We start from the raw sequence: 15,544 nt of genomic DNA, 5'->3' as shown, positions 1-15,544 counted from the left end.
AAGAAAAAAAAAATTGCAGCGGAAAGGTGGCCACTAGATAAGCTTTGCCTTGTGAGCTCAATGCTTCCTGGACTGCTCAGCTTTTATCGTAGCACGAGTTCGTTTTCTCTTATTTTTTTTCTTATACTTATTTCTGAACAAGTAAGGTTTGAATGAGTTTTTTTTTTCTTTTTTCCTTTTTTTGGCGTAGAGGGCCTTGTCATCGGTATGCAGATTTGCAATACAAAATGGATCATTCCGAATTTCCGATGATGCCCAGCTGCCGCAAATTTGCACGAGTCTCAATCAGTCGCCAAACAGAACCAAAGCTCACTCGTCCTTCAACTTCACCCACACATTTTATCTCAACTCAGAAGCCAAACACTAAAATGAAGTTGTAATTGCATTATTATATATATGAACAGGTTTTTTCAGACCATCCATTACAAGATGACTGAATAAACATCCATAGGAAACAAAAATGTTCCTTTCAGGGGCATCAATACAAGCACGGCTGATCATATCACAAGGTGCTCATCTCAGACGTTGAGAGATGGCATATGTTCAGCAAACTAGACAAATGCGGCAAACTGGATTATTTCAAAGCGACCAAAACAAAAATTATTGACCACCATGAAATCACCTCACTCCGCAGCAGTAGTAACTTGAGTTCAATAATCACTCTTAACCGTACAGACTTCTCTTTCCATTGAGGTATGGAATACGGATTCTAGGCCTCCTGTTTCCTGTAGAAGATGTTAAGCGTGTCGCTGTACAGGGCCACAGAATTGGAGACCACAGCAAGCACAATCATGGTTACAGCCAAAACCTTGTCGCGCTTGGTTGAAACGCCATAAGGGTCCCTTTAGAAACAGAAAGCAAAATAACAATTAGGTGCAAAATTGCCAAAGCCAAATAGACCTACAAACTAGGAATACATTTATATATTACTCGAAGGGTATTATGATAAGTTACCTGAGTATAATCATGGCAGGAAAGATGAAACCGATAAGCACAGCAGCTGTGGCGCCAGTGAATTGGAACGCGTCCCAGATGCTTGGTATGAAGATGGCAGCAAGATAAATCACAGCAAGGAGTGAGATTGTGATGATGGTGAACCTTCGGTTGTCACGAGAAATGTGCCTTGCGGTAGGAAAGAGCAGCCCATCCAAGTTGAGCCTAAGGGCAAAGAAGACTATAGGAAAGACAAGCATGATATGGACCACATAGCTCACTCTCACTACGTCGTTGAACACAGAGCTGAATGGGATGCGAAGGTCAGAGTCAAAATTGGCGAGCACGTCAGCAAGGGTAGCCTCACCAAAGAGGAGATATGCAAAGAAGCTTGTTGCAATGTATACACTTGAGCAGAGTCCCAATGAAGTTTGCACAATTGGTTTGATTTGAGTCTTGTCCTCCAGCTCATTGTCGATGCTGTGAACTGTACAAACATGAAGAATACACGTTTGGTATCACAGAAAGTTGTAAACGACAGGATCAGAAGTGATCAGTACTCAGTAGGAGACAAACCATTGTAGTGGCAAATGTAGGCAGTGACAAGAACAGGAACAGCTGTGAACAGTTTCCAGACAGAACTAATTCCGTCTATCTCAGGAAAGAGTTTGGGGATCTCTACAGTTCCTTGGATGAGTCTGACAATAGCAACTCCAGCAGTGATGACAACAAAAACCACAGCAAGAGCAACTGATAGCGCAGATGTGTATCTCAATGAATCTGTGACCAAAGATGTATTGTTTGTTAAAGTGGTGTCCTGTGCCCATAAAGGAAAACAATAGCATATTGAACCTTTTTTTTTATCTAATGGAGAACATACTTACCCAAACGCTTGAAGCTCACCAATGGAGCAAGCACAAGAAGAGTTGTGGCAAGGAGAACAACGGGGCGAGAATTCCACACATGAGGTCCAAACCACCCCTCAAAGATGCCACTGTGATGAACACCAGTTGCTGATGTCCCTGATAGGACATCCCCTACAGCAAAGATGAAGTAACAGTATCAATAATAGTTTGATGTAACACACATGATCTGCTCAAGGACATAAGTGATTCCAAGAGGAAAAGAGGCCATTTCCTGCACTTTGATTAGCACAGCCCCAAACTAGATGAAGTGCATCTTCTCAAACGTTACAAATTTATAATTGAACGTTCACATCAATTTAAAATGGTATGAGCAAAAGAACTCACATCAACAGGGAAAGAAAACTAAACAGAATATTCAGGGTAAACACTAATGTTTTCATGGGAAAGTGCTCAACCTAATACACATTTTTATCATATAAACTTTATCAACAAATATGGGTCTTCTTGTGAGAGACTTAACATGTGTAGCTGAAGAACTCATGAACTTTCAACTAATTGTAGATTACCAATGTTTGAGTAGCAACTAAAAAGGGCACCTAAACATATACTACTAGGCCCGGTTTTCAATATTTTGACAGCATGCAGAAGTAGGCATAACAAAAATGATTGTGTTCAGAACTTCAGATGCTTACCAATTATAATCATGTATACAATCAACACACCGATGTTGTTTATTACCACAGACACCTGCAGTGCAATCCTTCCCCACTGCCCGAAAGTGTCACCCATCAACCACCCGTAGGATGTAATCTTGCCCTGGTGGCTGCACCTGACCAGCATGTCAATGGATGCCTCAGTGAGCAATGCCACAAGGATGATCATCAGAATACCAGGGATGAGGCCTAGCATCTTGATACTCGCTGGCAGAGCCATGATTCCAGCCCCTACAATGGTCGTTGACAGATTGAACACTGCACCAGAGAAAGAAGCTCCGTTGAACTCGTGAACCGCGTCCTCATCAGCTTTGATCGGGAGAAGCAGCGTGGTCTCATCTTGCGTTGCCTTGTGTGACACGATTGGCACATCGCTCGATGATCCATTCCCAATCCCCATTTGTTTCGGTCACCTGTATGAGAGAAATTTCAATTAGGACAACAGAATTTTGGCCTCGAATTGCCATATCCATTATAGTCGTCTTCAATCATTCAGTTCTAAATGTAGAAATCAGAACTCCCATTGATTTACCTAGCGGTTCGGGAACTAGTAGTAACAACTAACAACTACTAGGGAGATATCAGTGGTTTTCACACCATTATACAGTACTAAACTTTGAGCTTGGAAATAAGCTTGTGGCTCATGTGCAGCAGACACAAAGCCTGATTCAATAAGAAGTGGAAAAAATACATGAAGCAACGAGCTTGGAGCTCCATGCACATGATAATTCACATAAGGCACACTAAAATCCAATCTCCCCAGCACAATTCCGAGGAGTCTCAACCGCTTAACGAAGTTTCAGAACAACCGCCAGCAAACATTAACAGTAAAAAAGGAATTCATGGTATTCCCCTCTGAATCCAAACAAGTTCACGAGACTCTTGTTGGGGAATAGCGCTGAGATCGCCGCTCAGACAACCCAACGGTCAAGCAACAATTTCCAACCCTGGCACAGATTCGCATCAAGCGCTCAAAGAGACGAACACCCGAGATGAAGGAAAGAACATACCTAGCGGAGCAAACAGAACCAAAGAGAAGTAGAGAACAACTCGTGCAAGTTGCAGAGAGCAGGAGCTCCCCTCCTCCCCCACCTCCGCTATTCTTAATAGGCGAACGCGGGGCACGGGTAGGTGATGCAGTATAATAATATCTGTCTCCGCCTACCAAGAACTGGCCACTGGAGTTCTTGCCGCCACGGTTCGCCGCGGCCCCGTCCCTATCCGTGGAAAAAGCCCAACTTTCCAGCTCAGGTTGCGTCCCTATCCTGGCTTCCTTCCTTCCTTCCCTTCCCTTCCGCAGGGCAGGTCGATGCCGCCGCCGCAGCGGTGACGCGGCCGGTCTTTACTTCCTTTTTCTTTTTATTTCCTTTTACTTGCCGGATTGGACCGCTCCTGGCCGGTTGCGTGCCGCGTTGCCTTTCTTGGACGGAAATGGCGGGCCTTATCCGCGGGAAGACGGCGGGAAATGGCGAGGCGTGCGGCGGCGGGGGACGACCGGCCGGTGGCCTAGATAAGTAGATAACGATGACGGCGACATGTGGTGCGGGTGAGAGGCTGAGAGCGATGGATCTGCCTGCCAGGCTGCCACTTGGCAAAGGTCGGTGGAGACTGTTGTTGAGGAGAGTGGATTTTGCGGCGAGGCGGTTAACTGACGAGCGAGAGAAGAGGAGCGGTGGATTCTTTGGATCCATGCGGAGATTCACCTTCCTTTTAACAATCACTAGTGTCAGAAGCAAGATCCAACTTAAATATTCAGAAAAATATGGAAATATAGGGATTTGAAAAATATTTGAGCGTGAAGATCTTTACGAGGCTCTTGAAATCGGACGAGATCTATATTTTTCATAGCAAAAGGAAAATCCGAACACAAGCGGAGCTAAGTGTAGGTCAACGTGGACCATCCCCGCTTGTGCAAAATTTTCAATAGCAACTGGTTGCACCATAAACACAAGCAGGCAAGCGGGTAATAAGTACCAGATGAATCATTTTACCATTAGCAGGAACTACAAGCATATCATTCCTCCCCTCTTCCTCAACCTCAAGCAAATGGACGAGTACACGGGTGTTTCGCTTTGCCTGAAGCTTCCACGGCCATTGAAACCACCAATTGTGTAGTTTATTATCACATTTGACGTCCGCCTTTGCTACGCCGGATATTGTTTTTCCTTTCCTAGCAGATGTAACTTGCCAAATATCTGATCGTGTGCTGCATGTTTCCTTTGCCATTTTTTTGCAATTTTTTCTTGGTTGAAAACTATTCTCAAGAGCTAGCTACGTACTTAGAGCATCTCCAGCCCAAAACTCACTTCCAAAAATTAATTTTAGGACCAAACGAGAAAAACACCTCTCCAACGGTAGCCCAAACCGGTACCCAATCTTTTCGCGCGCCCAGTAACAGCGGCGGCTCAAGCCAAATTTCCACCGTTGGGTTGCACTCCCAGCCCCGATGGCCTCCAGCTTTTTTTTCTTCCTCCCGCGTGATTTCACGTCCTACGCATTGTTTTTCCTTCAGCCCGCCGGCCTCTCCGAATCTCCGCAGCAACGTCGGCGCCCCATGCATCCGCCCTCCTCGTGCAGCCGGCCACGACGTGGTGCCCTGCATCTTCCCAGTAGGTGTCATCGTGTCGCTCCTTGGCAGCCTGGAAGAGACCTTGGATGCTGCACCTGATTCTGGGCCCGTCACCGCTCCAATCCAATCCCACCGCCCAATCTGCCGTTGCATCTCCCCACCGTGAGAGGTCACTGGAAGTCAAAGAGGACGGAGTCGAAGCGGCAGTCGGTGAACTGGGGAGGGGCGCGGTTGGAGAGCGGGAGCAACTCGGATGCGGCGCACGAACTAAGGAGCTTTTCTGAAGTTGTCGTGCGACGGCTTGCTGGCTTGCGCCTAGCTCGTCTGTGAGCAGGGTGCGTTTGGATACCAGGGGTTAAACTTTAACCCTGTCACATCGGATGTTTGGATACTAATTAGAAGGACTAAACATAAGCTAATGACAAAACTAATTGCAGAACCACTAGGCTAAATCGCGAGACGAATCTATTAAGCCTAATTAATCCATCATTAGCGAATGGTTACTGTAGCACCACATTGTCAAATCATGACTAATTGGGCTTAATAGATTCGTCTCGCGATTTAGCCTAGAGATTGTGTAATTAGTTTTATAATTAGTCTAGGTTTAATACTCCTAATTAGTGTCCAAACATTCGATGTGATGGGGTTAAAATTTAGACCCCTCCTCCCAAACACCCCCATAGTTGCCTTCTGCTCAAGCTCAACTTTGGCGTCGGGGGTATATATAGTTACTGAATGATGCTAAAATTGTTGTAGAACCCGCTTTGATTTGCATATACTACTAGGCATCAAGCCATCGGCAAGGATGAATGAGAAATCCATAGCTGAACTCACGATAACAACTAACTTCCGATAATAACTTTCAAGCAGATGCCTTCTGAATCCGGCAGTGGAGATGATTGTTGAACTGAACGAATCGGAAGGGATAAGCATAAACTATATGTGCGCAAGCATCCCCAGGACCAAGCAGAGGAGATTTGTTTCTCAAATGCGTCGGACTCTTGCGTAGTTACGTATCCAATGTGAATCTAGCATCAAGGACAGATTAGAAGCAGCTCGAATGGTCAGATCGGTTCGGAAGAACAGCAGAGATGTGCTCAAGTAGGTAGAGAAAGGAGATAGAGGAGGGATGGTTGATATGGCTGGCCCACATTGGATGATGTGGTAGCAATTAGATCTATTTTGGGATTAAAATTTTGAGAACTGTTGGACTTGGTAGTTTTTTTATTCCCCATAATTTTTGGAGATGCTATTAGACATACAAAGAGTACCAATTAGAATGCTACAGCATTGAGTTAATTGAGATAATCATAGAAAAGTCGAGTAATTTGGCACCCTGTTTATTTCTAACTCCGGCAGTTTTCACCGAATGTCCACTACCGTCAGGCTATAATTGTCAAAGTCCACTACCGTCAGGCTATAATTGTCAAACTCTTAAACATAAAACTCACTCCAACTGTTTGTCGTATTTTCTCCAATTCCAAATACAAATAATATTTTATGATTTTACTACATGACATGTCTAACTCATCTAATCGGAAATACTAGAATACGCTATCATATCGGAAAAGCTAGTACTGAAAGAGTCAATGCATTTGAAGGCGGAAACTTGCCGGGCCTCGATTCCCAGGCCAGGCCCACTCGAAATTTCCGAGGTCCCTAAAAACCAAACCGCACGGGGTCATCCGGGCCCACAAGCCGGCTTCGAGACCCCATTCCTTAAAAAAGTGAAAAGAATAAAAAAAGGCCCCCAATCCGCGCACCGCTGCTTCCCAATGGCGGGGTTCGCCGGCGACGACCCCTTCGGCTGGGACTTCGATTTCGAGGACGACGGCGACGACTACGCGTTCGGCTACGACCCATTCGACGACTACTGCGGCGGCGGAGATGAGGGCGAGGAACTAATCGGCGGCCCCGTCGTCGACGACGGCGACGGCGAGGAGTTCTGCATCTCGGGTTTCGCATTCCGCGAGGACGACGGCAAAGGGGGCGACGACCTCATGGGCGAGGACCACGCGTCCCAGCCCTCCCACGAGGATCCCATTCTGGAAACCTTAGGCCGCTCCTTCGACTCCGACGGAGGCTTCGGCCAATTCGTCCCTCACCTCGTGTCTGCGTTGGACACCTCCGAGGAGGAGGACGAATTGATCGCCGGGGATTACCGGGGCGGCGGAGGCCTCGAACTCGAGCGGGGGGCGGCCGTCGAGGAGGCTGCCGACGACGAAGACGACGACGACGACGACGGGATCGGGCTCATGCTGGGCGGGTTCAGCTTCGATCCGCGGCCGGTCGTTGGGGGCTTCCAGACGCTGGTGGACACCGACGAGGAGGTCACCAGCGACGACGATATGGGCCAGGAGGGAGGGCTCATGCTGAGCGGGTTCGACCTCGAGCCGCCACGGGTCTTTGCCCAGGTCGTGCGGCCCTCCTGGATGGTGTTGGGTGCGGGCGCCGAGGACACCGATCCCGGCGACGCCGACATGAACCTTCTCGAGGTGCTCGCAGCCGCAGCGCACGTTGGGGAAGCCGTGCGTCAGCTGCCGGCGTCCCGCGCAGCAGTGGAGGGCTTACAGGAGGTTGTGCTCAGCGAAGAGGAGGCCTCGCACGGCTGCGCCGTGTGCAAGGATGTCATCGCGGCGGGGCTCAGTGTCCTAAAGCTCCCCTGCAAGCACTACTTCCACGCGGAGTGCATCCGGCCGTGGCTAGCCATCAGGAACACTTGCCCCGTGTGCCGGTTTGAGCTCCCCACTGGTGATGCTGAGTATGATCGGCGACAGAGCAGGACCCGTACTGCATCCGTGGAGCAACAGGGGGCACAAGTGCAGGTATGATATGTGTGGGCTTGTTGTGGTGAAGATCTTGGTTTCAACTCATGGTAGTTGGTTTGGGTTGGCATTTATCCATTTGGCCATGGACGATTTCTGTTGGTTTGGAATTTATCCATTTAGCAATGGGCGATTTCGGTTGGTTTGGAATTTATCCATTTGGCAATGGGCCATGGTGCTGTATAATATAGTGTAGTTGTTTAGTAGTACTTAGTTTGTGGTTACAGTAGTTTCGACCTCCTAACAGAGTGACTTGCTTGTACCAAATGAATGCTTTTAGTTTAGCAAGAAACAATATGAATACTGTCTTCTATACCCCAAGTCTAAATCTACTTGAACTATTTGTATTTGTAGTTTTATTAAGTGCCAGTGTACTGTGTAGTTCATGTAAGGCCACTAGGCACTAAATATACAAACTGTATAGAGCATAAAAATGAACTTTGAAGAAAATAAATGATTCAGAATGCTTACATCGAAATGCATGAGCAGCAAACCACAATCGCTTGCAAGCCAAGGAAAAGGTTGATATGAGAACCTGTGTTGGTTGATACTCCCTCTGTCCCAAATTATAAGTCGTTTTGGGTTTTCTAGGTTCACACCTTTTATTATGCATCTAGACATAATATATATCAAGGTGCATAGCAAAACCTATCAATCTAAAAAAACCAAAGTGACTTATAATTTGGGACGGAGGGAGTAGATACTTGCAGGCAAGCTTTTCTACAGTGTCTTTTGATCAAGCGGGGATATAAACTTTGTTTACTCTGATAGTGAAACTGGTGCCAAACCGTATGCTGATGTAGTTGGTAAAACATGGTCGCTACAGCAGTACAGCTGCTACAGAAACGTGGCTCAATTTTTTTCCCTTCGTGTTTCAAAAATAAATCTGCTACAGAAATTATCATTACTGTTGTTCCAAGTTCCATCTGCTTTGGATCGTACTTAATTAATGTAAATTACTTGGCATCTAGGTTGAACATTAGCACATCACATAAATAGTCACTTTCGATTTGTGTATTCAGCTTCATCAGCTTTTCTGAGGACCTCAGTGTCCCCTTTATTGGAATATGATGAGCTTTTCAGTTCCCTTCCTATTGTTATATGCTTTCCCAATGAAATAAATTTAAATAATTAGATCATGTACCATACTTGATGACTGTGATCAATAGTTTTTTCTCCTTTCAGTTTATCCTTTGGTTGCACTGGGATATCACCCAGGACGCAAAGACAACCGAACCCCACTTATTTGCATGCCTGCCACCTATGCTTGCAGTGCTATGGTGTTATTTTATTGGACTTGTGAAATCATGAAAACATCATGTTAGCTGATCCCATTTGTCCTGTTTGGCAACATAATTCTGCATCGGCACTTTGTCAGCAAAATATCAGTATTATGCATTTGCTAATTTTGTGCATATCTGGTTGTTCCTTTTATTAATCCATATTTAGCTTATTTTAGATTACATCTTGCAATTTTGAGAAAATGCTAAAGAGATAAATATGTGGACATTAAAAATGATGTATTGTGTTGTGTTACTGAGAAAATCTGTTAAGCCGTTGATTTTTCCCCGCTAAAACCTTACTGAAGTGGAGTATTTGCTGCTCCTTCGCAGCATTGCTAAAACCTTGGTGCTTTTTATTCACTATATGCCTTGGAACAAAATCAGCAGCCATAATGGCTTCTTCAAGCAGTCTGGAGGCTTATGCTGCTGCTACCTTGTATCTTAAACATGCAATGGCTAGGACCTAGGATTTCATCATCTGAAGTCAGTTTTGTCTTCCACATTGGGCAAAAGCTAGTTTGATGCTTTAATTTTCGTTTTGGTGCTATGATCTTACAAATCTTATATTGACAGAGTGGACCTGAGCAAGGCGCGTCTTGATGATGGTGGTGGCAGAGGACTGGCTACCGGATGCTGACTAACAAGGATGCTGAACTACTAACCAGCCGAAGTACATCGAGCGCGTCGCCGGTTCCTGTCAGCGGCACTAAGAAGATGATGCTGTGCCAGCGTTCAACATCCACTGATAATTAACTATGTTTTTATGGTAATGACATGAATTGTTCAACCTCTGCAGGTTGATCTGCTCAGTTCTAATATAAACTCAATAGCCTTTCCACCTTAATTTGGCATGAACGTAGCAAAATGTTTCAAATCTTCTTAAGATTTGTTTGGAATACTGTGTTTCATGGGATCGGTGATGCCAGCGCCTAACGGGATCAGCAGAAATGAGATATGCCATGAATCAGTAGGAACTCTTGAATTGACATGAAAAATATTCAATTACCATGGAATTAGAGAGAGCTCGCGCATTCTCAAACTCGCCGTTCGATAACCATCCAGTTAACTTAATAAGTGCATTTTAGAGTTGCAATTATAAACTTTAAGCCCGGTAAGATTTAGCATAATTTTCAAGATTTTTTTTTGGGTGTAAGTGCATCTTTTTTTCACCCAGGCACTTGAAAGAAGTAGTCTGGGAATAAAGAAAAAGCCCCGGACCAGGATCGCCTGGCCCACAACTTTATCGCCGCCGCCAGTCAAAAGCTCAGTCAAAAAGCGTCAAGCCCCATATGCTAACAAGCCCAGGCCCATCCAAATCACAGGTGGCCCACTGACCCCGCGGCTTCCCCGGGAGGCAGCGGCGGCCGGCGGCCGATGGACGGCGGCGGCATCTGCGCAGCCGACTTCTTCGTAAGAGAGGTAACAGTGAGGCATCATTCGTTGCGTTGAGTTGGGAAGGGCGTGGCATTCAGCACGCTGTTGGCCGTTGGGGGCGTACAGGGTGATTCGATCCTGACTCCTGAGGCAGGAAGGATTTTGAGTCTTCTTTTCTTGTTTAATAACTTGAAGCATGCAGCTTCGTCAGATTGGCAACAGTATCTGTGGAATGACTATGCTTGAATGGTTGGTGATCAGCTCAATATTTTCTTTCTTTCTTTTTTGGTAGTTAATTAGTTATGGACACAGAGGGCTTTCTAAATTCTGGCTCATGTTGTTAACTTGCGGTTGACAGATTACGTTTCCATACAATATTTTAATCATATTTGCCATCCGGATACAATTTCCTTCTAATTTCCCAAGATCAGGTAGGTACTCCTTGCATCTTGCAAGGGGCCCAGGGAGCAGAGCCCTTCTTGCTGTTTTCTCAGCTATGCATGATTGCTATATACTCCATGTCATTGCTGTTGCTGAAGTACATTGCTGCATCGTAATGGTAACTGCACTATGCACACCAGCACAAACAAAGATTAAGGGGGGAAATGTGGTAAGCAGGTCAGGCTGCCGGTAAAGCACTAACCAGTAATGCCCAGGGAAAGTGCTGTCAGGGATTGCCTTGCAATGCTCTGAATCAACTAGTCAGGTTTCTATAGACGAAAAACATGCCTTGCTATGTTTTGGTTAGAGCTTGACTATACCAATGCATATCAGGTAAAGAAAAAAAATCATGAAAGAATACATAAAGAGCTTGTAATCTACTATGTACTTATATATTTGCTCCCTTTCCACAAATTGACCACCGAATTATATCTATTTACGTAACAGTACTACACGGCTACTAACCACGATATTGTACGATTTCTCAAACTAAACCACCTCAGGGGTCCGTGGTGCAGCTTCAGCTTCTTCTACATCCATCTCATCGAGCCTTTTCTGCAGGTCAGCAGCTTCTTCTCTGAGCTTGGCATTCTCACGAACTATGCGAGCATGCTTAGCGATCATGTGGTGGAGCTCAATAAGAAGCCTCTGATTTGTATCTAGGAGCTCTGCAACCTGCGACGACAGGTCATTCAAGCGCCTCTGCTTCCTCACACGCGACCTCCTTGCAGACTCACGGTTTGATGCTAACCTTCTCTTCTTCCTCTCATCATTGCCGTGCCTCTCTTGATTGTCTGCTGTCTCAGCAGACATTGAGCTGATGGTGGTACTTCCATTGCAGTTGTATGGATCAACCATGTCCAGTGGACTGAAATCATAGATGTGGGGATCATTTTGTGGTAGGAAAAAGCTAGTGAAGTCCAAGCCAGGGAGGCATGCTAAATTGGCTACACAATTTTGTTGCATATCTGAAGGGAGTGGCTTGGAGGTTTGCAATTTGGAGAAGGAAACGAGCAGTGGTTTTACCTTGAAGCCACGTCTTGATGAATGGAGGGGAAGGATGAGCAGGGATGTGTTCCTTTTAAATTGCAAGAAAGCAGCCCTAAAGTAGAAGACACTGAGTCGCTGACCCACCTGCGTTGTAAGCAAATTTGCTTTCTAACTTTGTGGCTGTTTGAGATTATCATCTTGATTTATTAGATACAGCCATTTGGTGTTTTGATGTAAATATGTCAGTGTCATAAGGAAAGCTAGACTTTCTCAAAAATTGCCTTTTGATGAGGAAATTATGTCGGAAGTAACAACTACTCCCTCCGTCTCAGAATACAGCTACGTTTAGACTTTTTCAAAGTCAAACATTTGCAATTTTGACTGCGAATAGTGAAAGAATCATAGAGACTTATAACATAAAATCGATGTTAGTAGATTTATCATAAAACCAACTATTATAATATATAACATTTTCTATTTGAAATAAATTATTTTTAGCGATATTATTGATCAAAGTTAAAAATATTTGACTCTGAACAAAGCTAAACGTATCTATATTCAGGTACAATGTAAAACTTCGTATGGAATGATGTCATGCTGTCAAATGTGCGTGTGAGACTACCCCAAAAAGAAAAAAAAATATAGCAAGCAAGTAGGTGAGAAGTATTATATGCATACATCCTTTGTTCTTTGTTTCCCATCGATTTGTAAATTTAAACACTCGGATCATAAAATCTGAAATGAAAAGAACCATGCCAACCATTTTGGACTTGCAAGTACCATCACATCTTTACAGTGAACAATAATGCATTGCAATCATACAGCTATGTATTGTGTGCTTTGGCCAAGCTGTTTATTGTGACCAAGTAAAGCCATTGCCTTCTATGCTTTTTATGTAGATGTGACAACAATATCTGTGGCAAGACAGCTAATGTTAAATGAGGACCAATTGTTTTGTCCACTTTGGGTTTGGGGGCATATTGCATATACCTTAGAAACTGTTTGTTCAATCTTTTGGCAACTTCTTCTTTGTGTATCTTTTCTAGATTCAGAGAGAGCTAGTTTTCCTTAAAACTGTAAGGTAGATGTGTTGTCATTTCTGAACGACATAATTGATACTGTGCTTTTAGTAAGCAGCCGTGGTTCTTTGTTGAGCTCTAGAATGGAGTTACAAGCAGTTTTCGTTTTGTTGGACACAATCACATATGAGCTTATCCTTATTTTACACATGGTATGGTATGAATCTACTTGGTGGGCTTGGCATATAATTGAAAGCTTTTTCGTACTCTATCTAAAGTGGCATGATTGTTTTATCAAAACTTATCAAATTCTCAATAAAACTTGCATGTGTCAAATTGTCGATAGCAGAACTAATGGTTTGTATTTGGACCGACTAGCAATCATATTATGTTGCTGTCAACAAAAAGGCAATAATCAATGACTTTTGTTGACCATCCTCTTTTTGTGCAGCAGCCTTTTCTTTTCATATAGTTATCAGGAACACAGAAGATTGGTTGCATTTCTCTTCACTATGTTCCACACACCCCTGACAAGACTTTTGATTTGCAGATTCTTTTCATATAGAACAACCCATACTTAATTTTGTCTTGTTGAAAACAGTGAGCAGTGAATTATGTTCGTTAACTGTGTTCCTGAACAATTTTGCATGCATCCTTGTCACTGTATGTTTTGTTACTTTTTTTATTGATAGTGTGACATCTTTAGGTTGTTCTTGAAATGAAAGTATACTTTCACTGTACAAGAATTTATTGGCCAGAATAGGGGCTTGGATTGGTATCCTAGTCGGCAAGTGCACGTCTCCTACAAGGCTGAGCATCTTGCGTGAGGAAACTAGAGACCACTAGCATGAACAATGCCTGTCCATACTCTACAATTTTTGAGTACCTCAGCAATCTAAAGGAGCTGATTAAAAGTGCTTTTCCCGGTGACGTCAATCGCTACGCCCTTTAAGCTATTAGGACAATAATTTAATATTTTAATTATACAATTGATATTAGAGGATAGGGATGTGATTTGTGGGCTAAGTACCTTTGCCACCACAGTAGTTAGTGGTTTGAACTTTAGATGCACCTGTCTCTTTGCTAGAATTGCAAATTAAGTATGTAACATGAATGGACATCATTTAGTATTGTTGTGTAGCACCATACAATGGTTTTGTGGATTCTAGAAAAGGAACTGGACCATAATCGCTAATAGGATTGCAGTGCTGAATCCTGTCATGGGCTCATGGCCCTTATGATTAATTTAACTAAAGCATCACTTTAACAAAGAAATGTTGGTGGCTACTTGAAGGCAGTGAACTGTGGATATAGTTCAAAGCAGTATATTTTTTTCATAAGCTTTTTTATTTTCTGGTAGCCAGTTATGGCTCAGAAGAGTTTTTCCCTAAAATAAAAGTATCGGTAGGTTGAGTCCCTTAGTTTATTTCTTCTTTTTTAAAAAATGTGTGAGATTGAAGCCCTTTCTTCATAACTTAAAGATAATTCTTTAATTGGGATCTGCATCAACTCCACATGATGCTTAATTGGGATTCGTACACTCTGTCATAGAGGACATATGCATGTGCTTGTTGCTGACTATCTTTGGATATCCAGGATAAAACTCATGAGCAATATTCAATTCAACGTGCAAGAAATTGCACTTTTGGTTGCTTCCACCCAGCTTATATATACCCTTCTCATCTCTTAATTATTGCACAACAATTAAGGCCTTTTGAAGAAGGACAATGAATTCTCAGTTTCTCACATAAGAGAATCAGGGCCTTTGGATCTTGGTAACGTGTAGAAACAACAACAAGCCGATATTGTTTCCATATGGCTCTCAACACCATGGGAGAAGTGCTGAACTGTTCACGGCAATTAATCATATTGTAGACCTTGATGCTCATCACCATACCGCTCCGTCTCAAGTAGGTGGTGTTTTGCTGTCAGTTAGGCTCTTATCTTCCTAGCTGGAGCATAGGAGGTGCCTAGTTGTATTATCCTTGTAGCTTCTTTCCACCGTTGTCGGAAAGATGACTGAAGGATCCATCCTTCTTTGCCCTTTATTTTGCTTAGAATGAAGGCCAGGAGGACAATATGCCCTTCCTTTCTGTGACTCTCTCCTGCCTGCCCCAGATTTTCATTCGAGCAGGAGACAATCATTGGTGGAGCAACGAAAGCAAATGCACGATCTTTGCAGGTAGCTCAGCCAATCAAACCAGTGTTGTTTTCGACATCGGTCCTTCTCCCTGAAAATACAATGAACCGCTGTCCAGTTAGATTGATCTGTCAATAGCTTTACTTAGGCTGATAATCTACTAAAGAAGAAAAGGAGGTGGTAGTTAAGAGGCTTTTGATGCAAATGAGTAATTCTTCATAGAAAGCTGGTCAAAATGTACCGGTCAATTTCCCTGCTCCTGCTGGATGTAGCATTGCTTTTGCCTAGACTGTCATTTACAGTTTTGCTTCATGGACATTCCATCATCCCACATGAATCACAGCATATCTTACTTTCATTTTTGGTATTTTGAGGTGTTGAGACTAAAAAG

The 15,544-nt window shown here is 43.8% G+C and overlaps 2 protein-coding genes across 2 annotated transcripts; one reads left to right on the top strand and one right to left on the bottom strand.

The window, feature by feature from the left end:
• Positions 1-364: 364 nt before the first annotated feature.
• Positions 365-3,908, bottom strand: LOC117849028 (amino acid transporter AVT6A). The gene is made up of 6 exons (XM_034730640.2): positions 3,523-3,908; positions 2,492-2,925; positions 1,818-1,970; positions 1,510-1,713; positions 955-1,420; positions 365-842 (listed from the first exon to the last, which is right to left on the bottom strand). Exons 2-6 carry the CDS (start codon positions 2,910-2,912, stop codon positions 710-712), a joined length of 1,377 nt encoding a protein of 458 aa, XP_034586531.1. The 5' UTR covers positions 2,913-2,925; positions 3,523-3,908; the 3' UTR covers positions 365-709.
• A 2,858-nt stretch (positions 3,909-6,766) lies between these two features.
• On the top strand, positions 6,767-10,033 carry LOC117858132 (uncharacterized). Its single transcript, XM_034741144.2, has 2 exons — positions 6,767-7,906; positions 9,763-10,033. Exons 1-2 carry the CDS (start codon positions 6,857-6,859, stop codon positions 9,787-9,789), a joined length of 1,077 nt encoding a protein of 358 aa, XP_034597035.1. The 5' UTR covers positions 6,767-6,856; the 3' UTR covers positions 9,790-10,033.
• Positions 10,034-15,544: the final 5,511 nt, after the last annotated feature.

This window comes from Setaria viridis, chromosome 1, assembly GCF_005286985.2.
Source record: "Setaria viridis chromosome 1, Setaria_viridis_v4.0, whole genome shotgun sequence".
Taxonomy (NCBI): Eukaryota; Viridiplantae; Streptophyta; class Magnoliopsida; order Poales; family Poaceae; genus Setaria; species Setaria viridis.
Note: the sequence above shows the minus strand (reverse complement) of the source record. Positions and strands in the feature narration are given on the sequence as shown.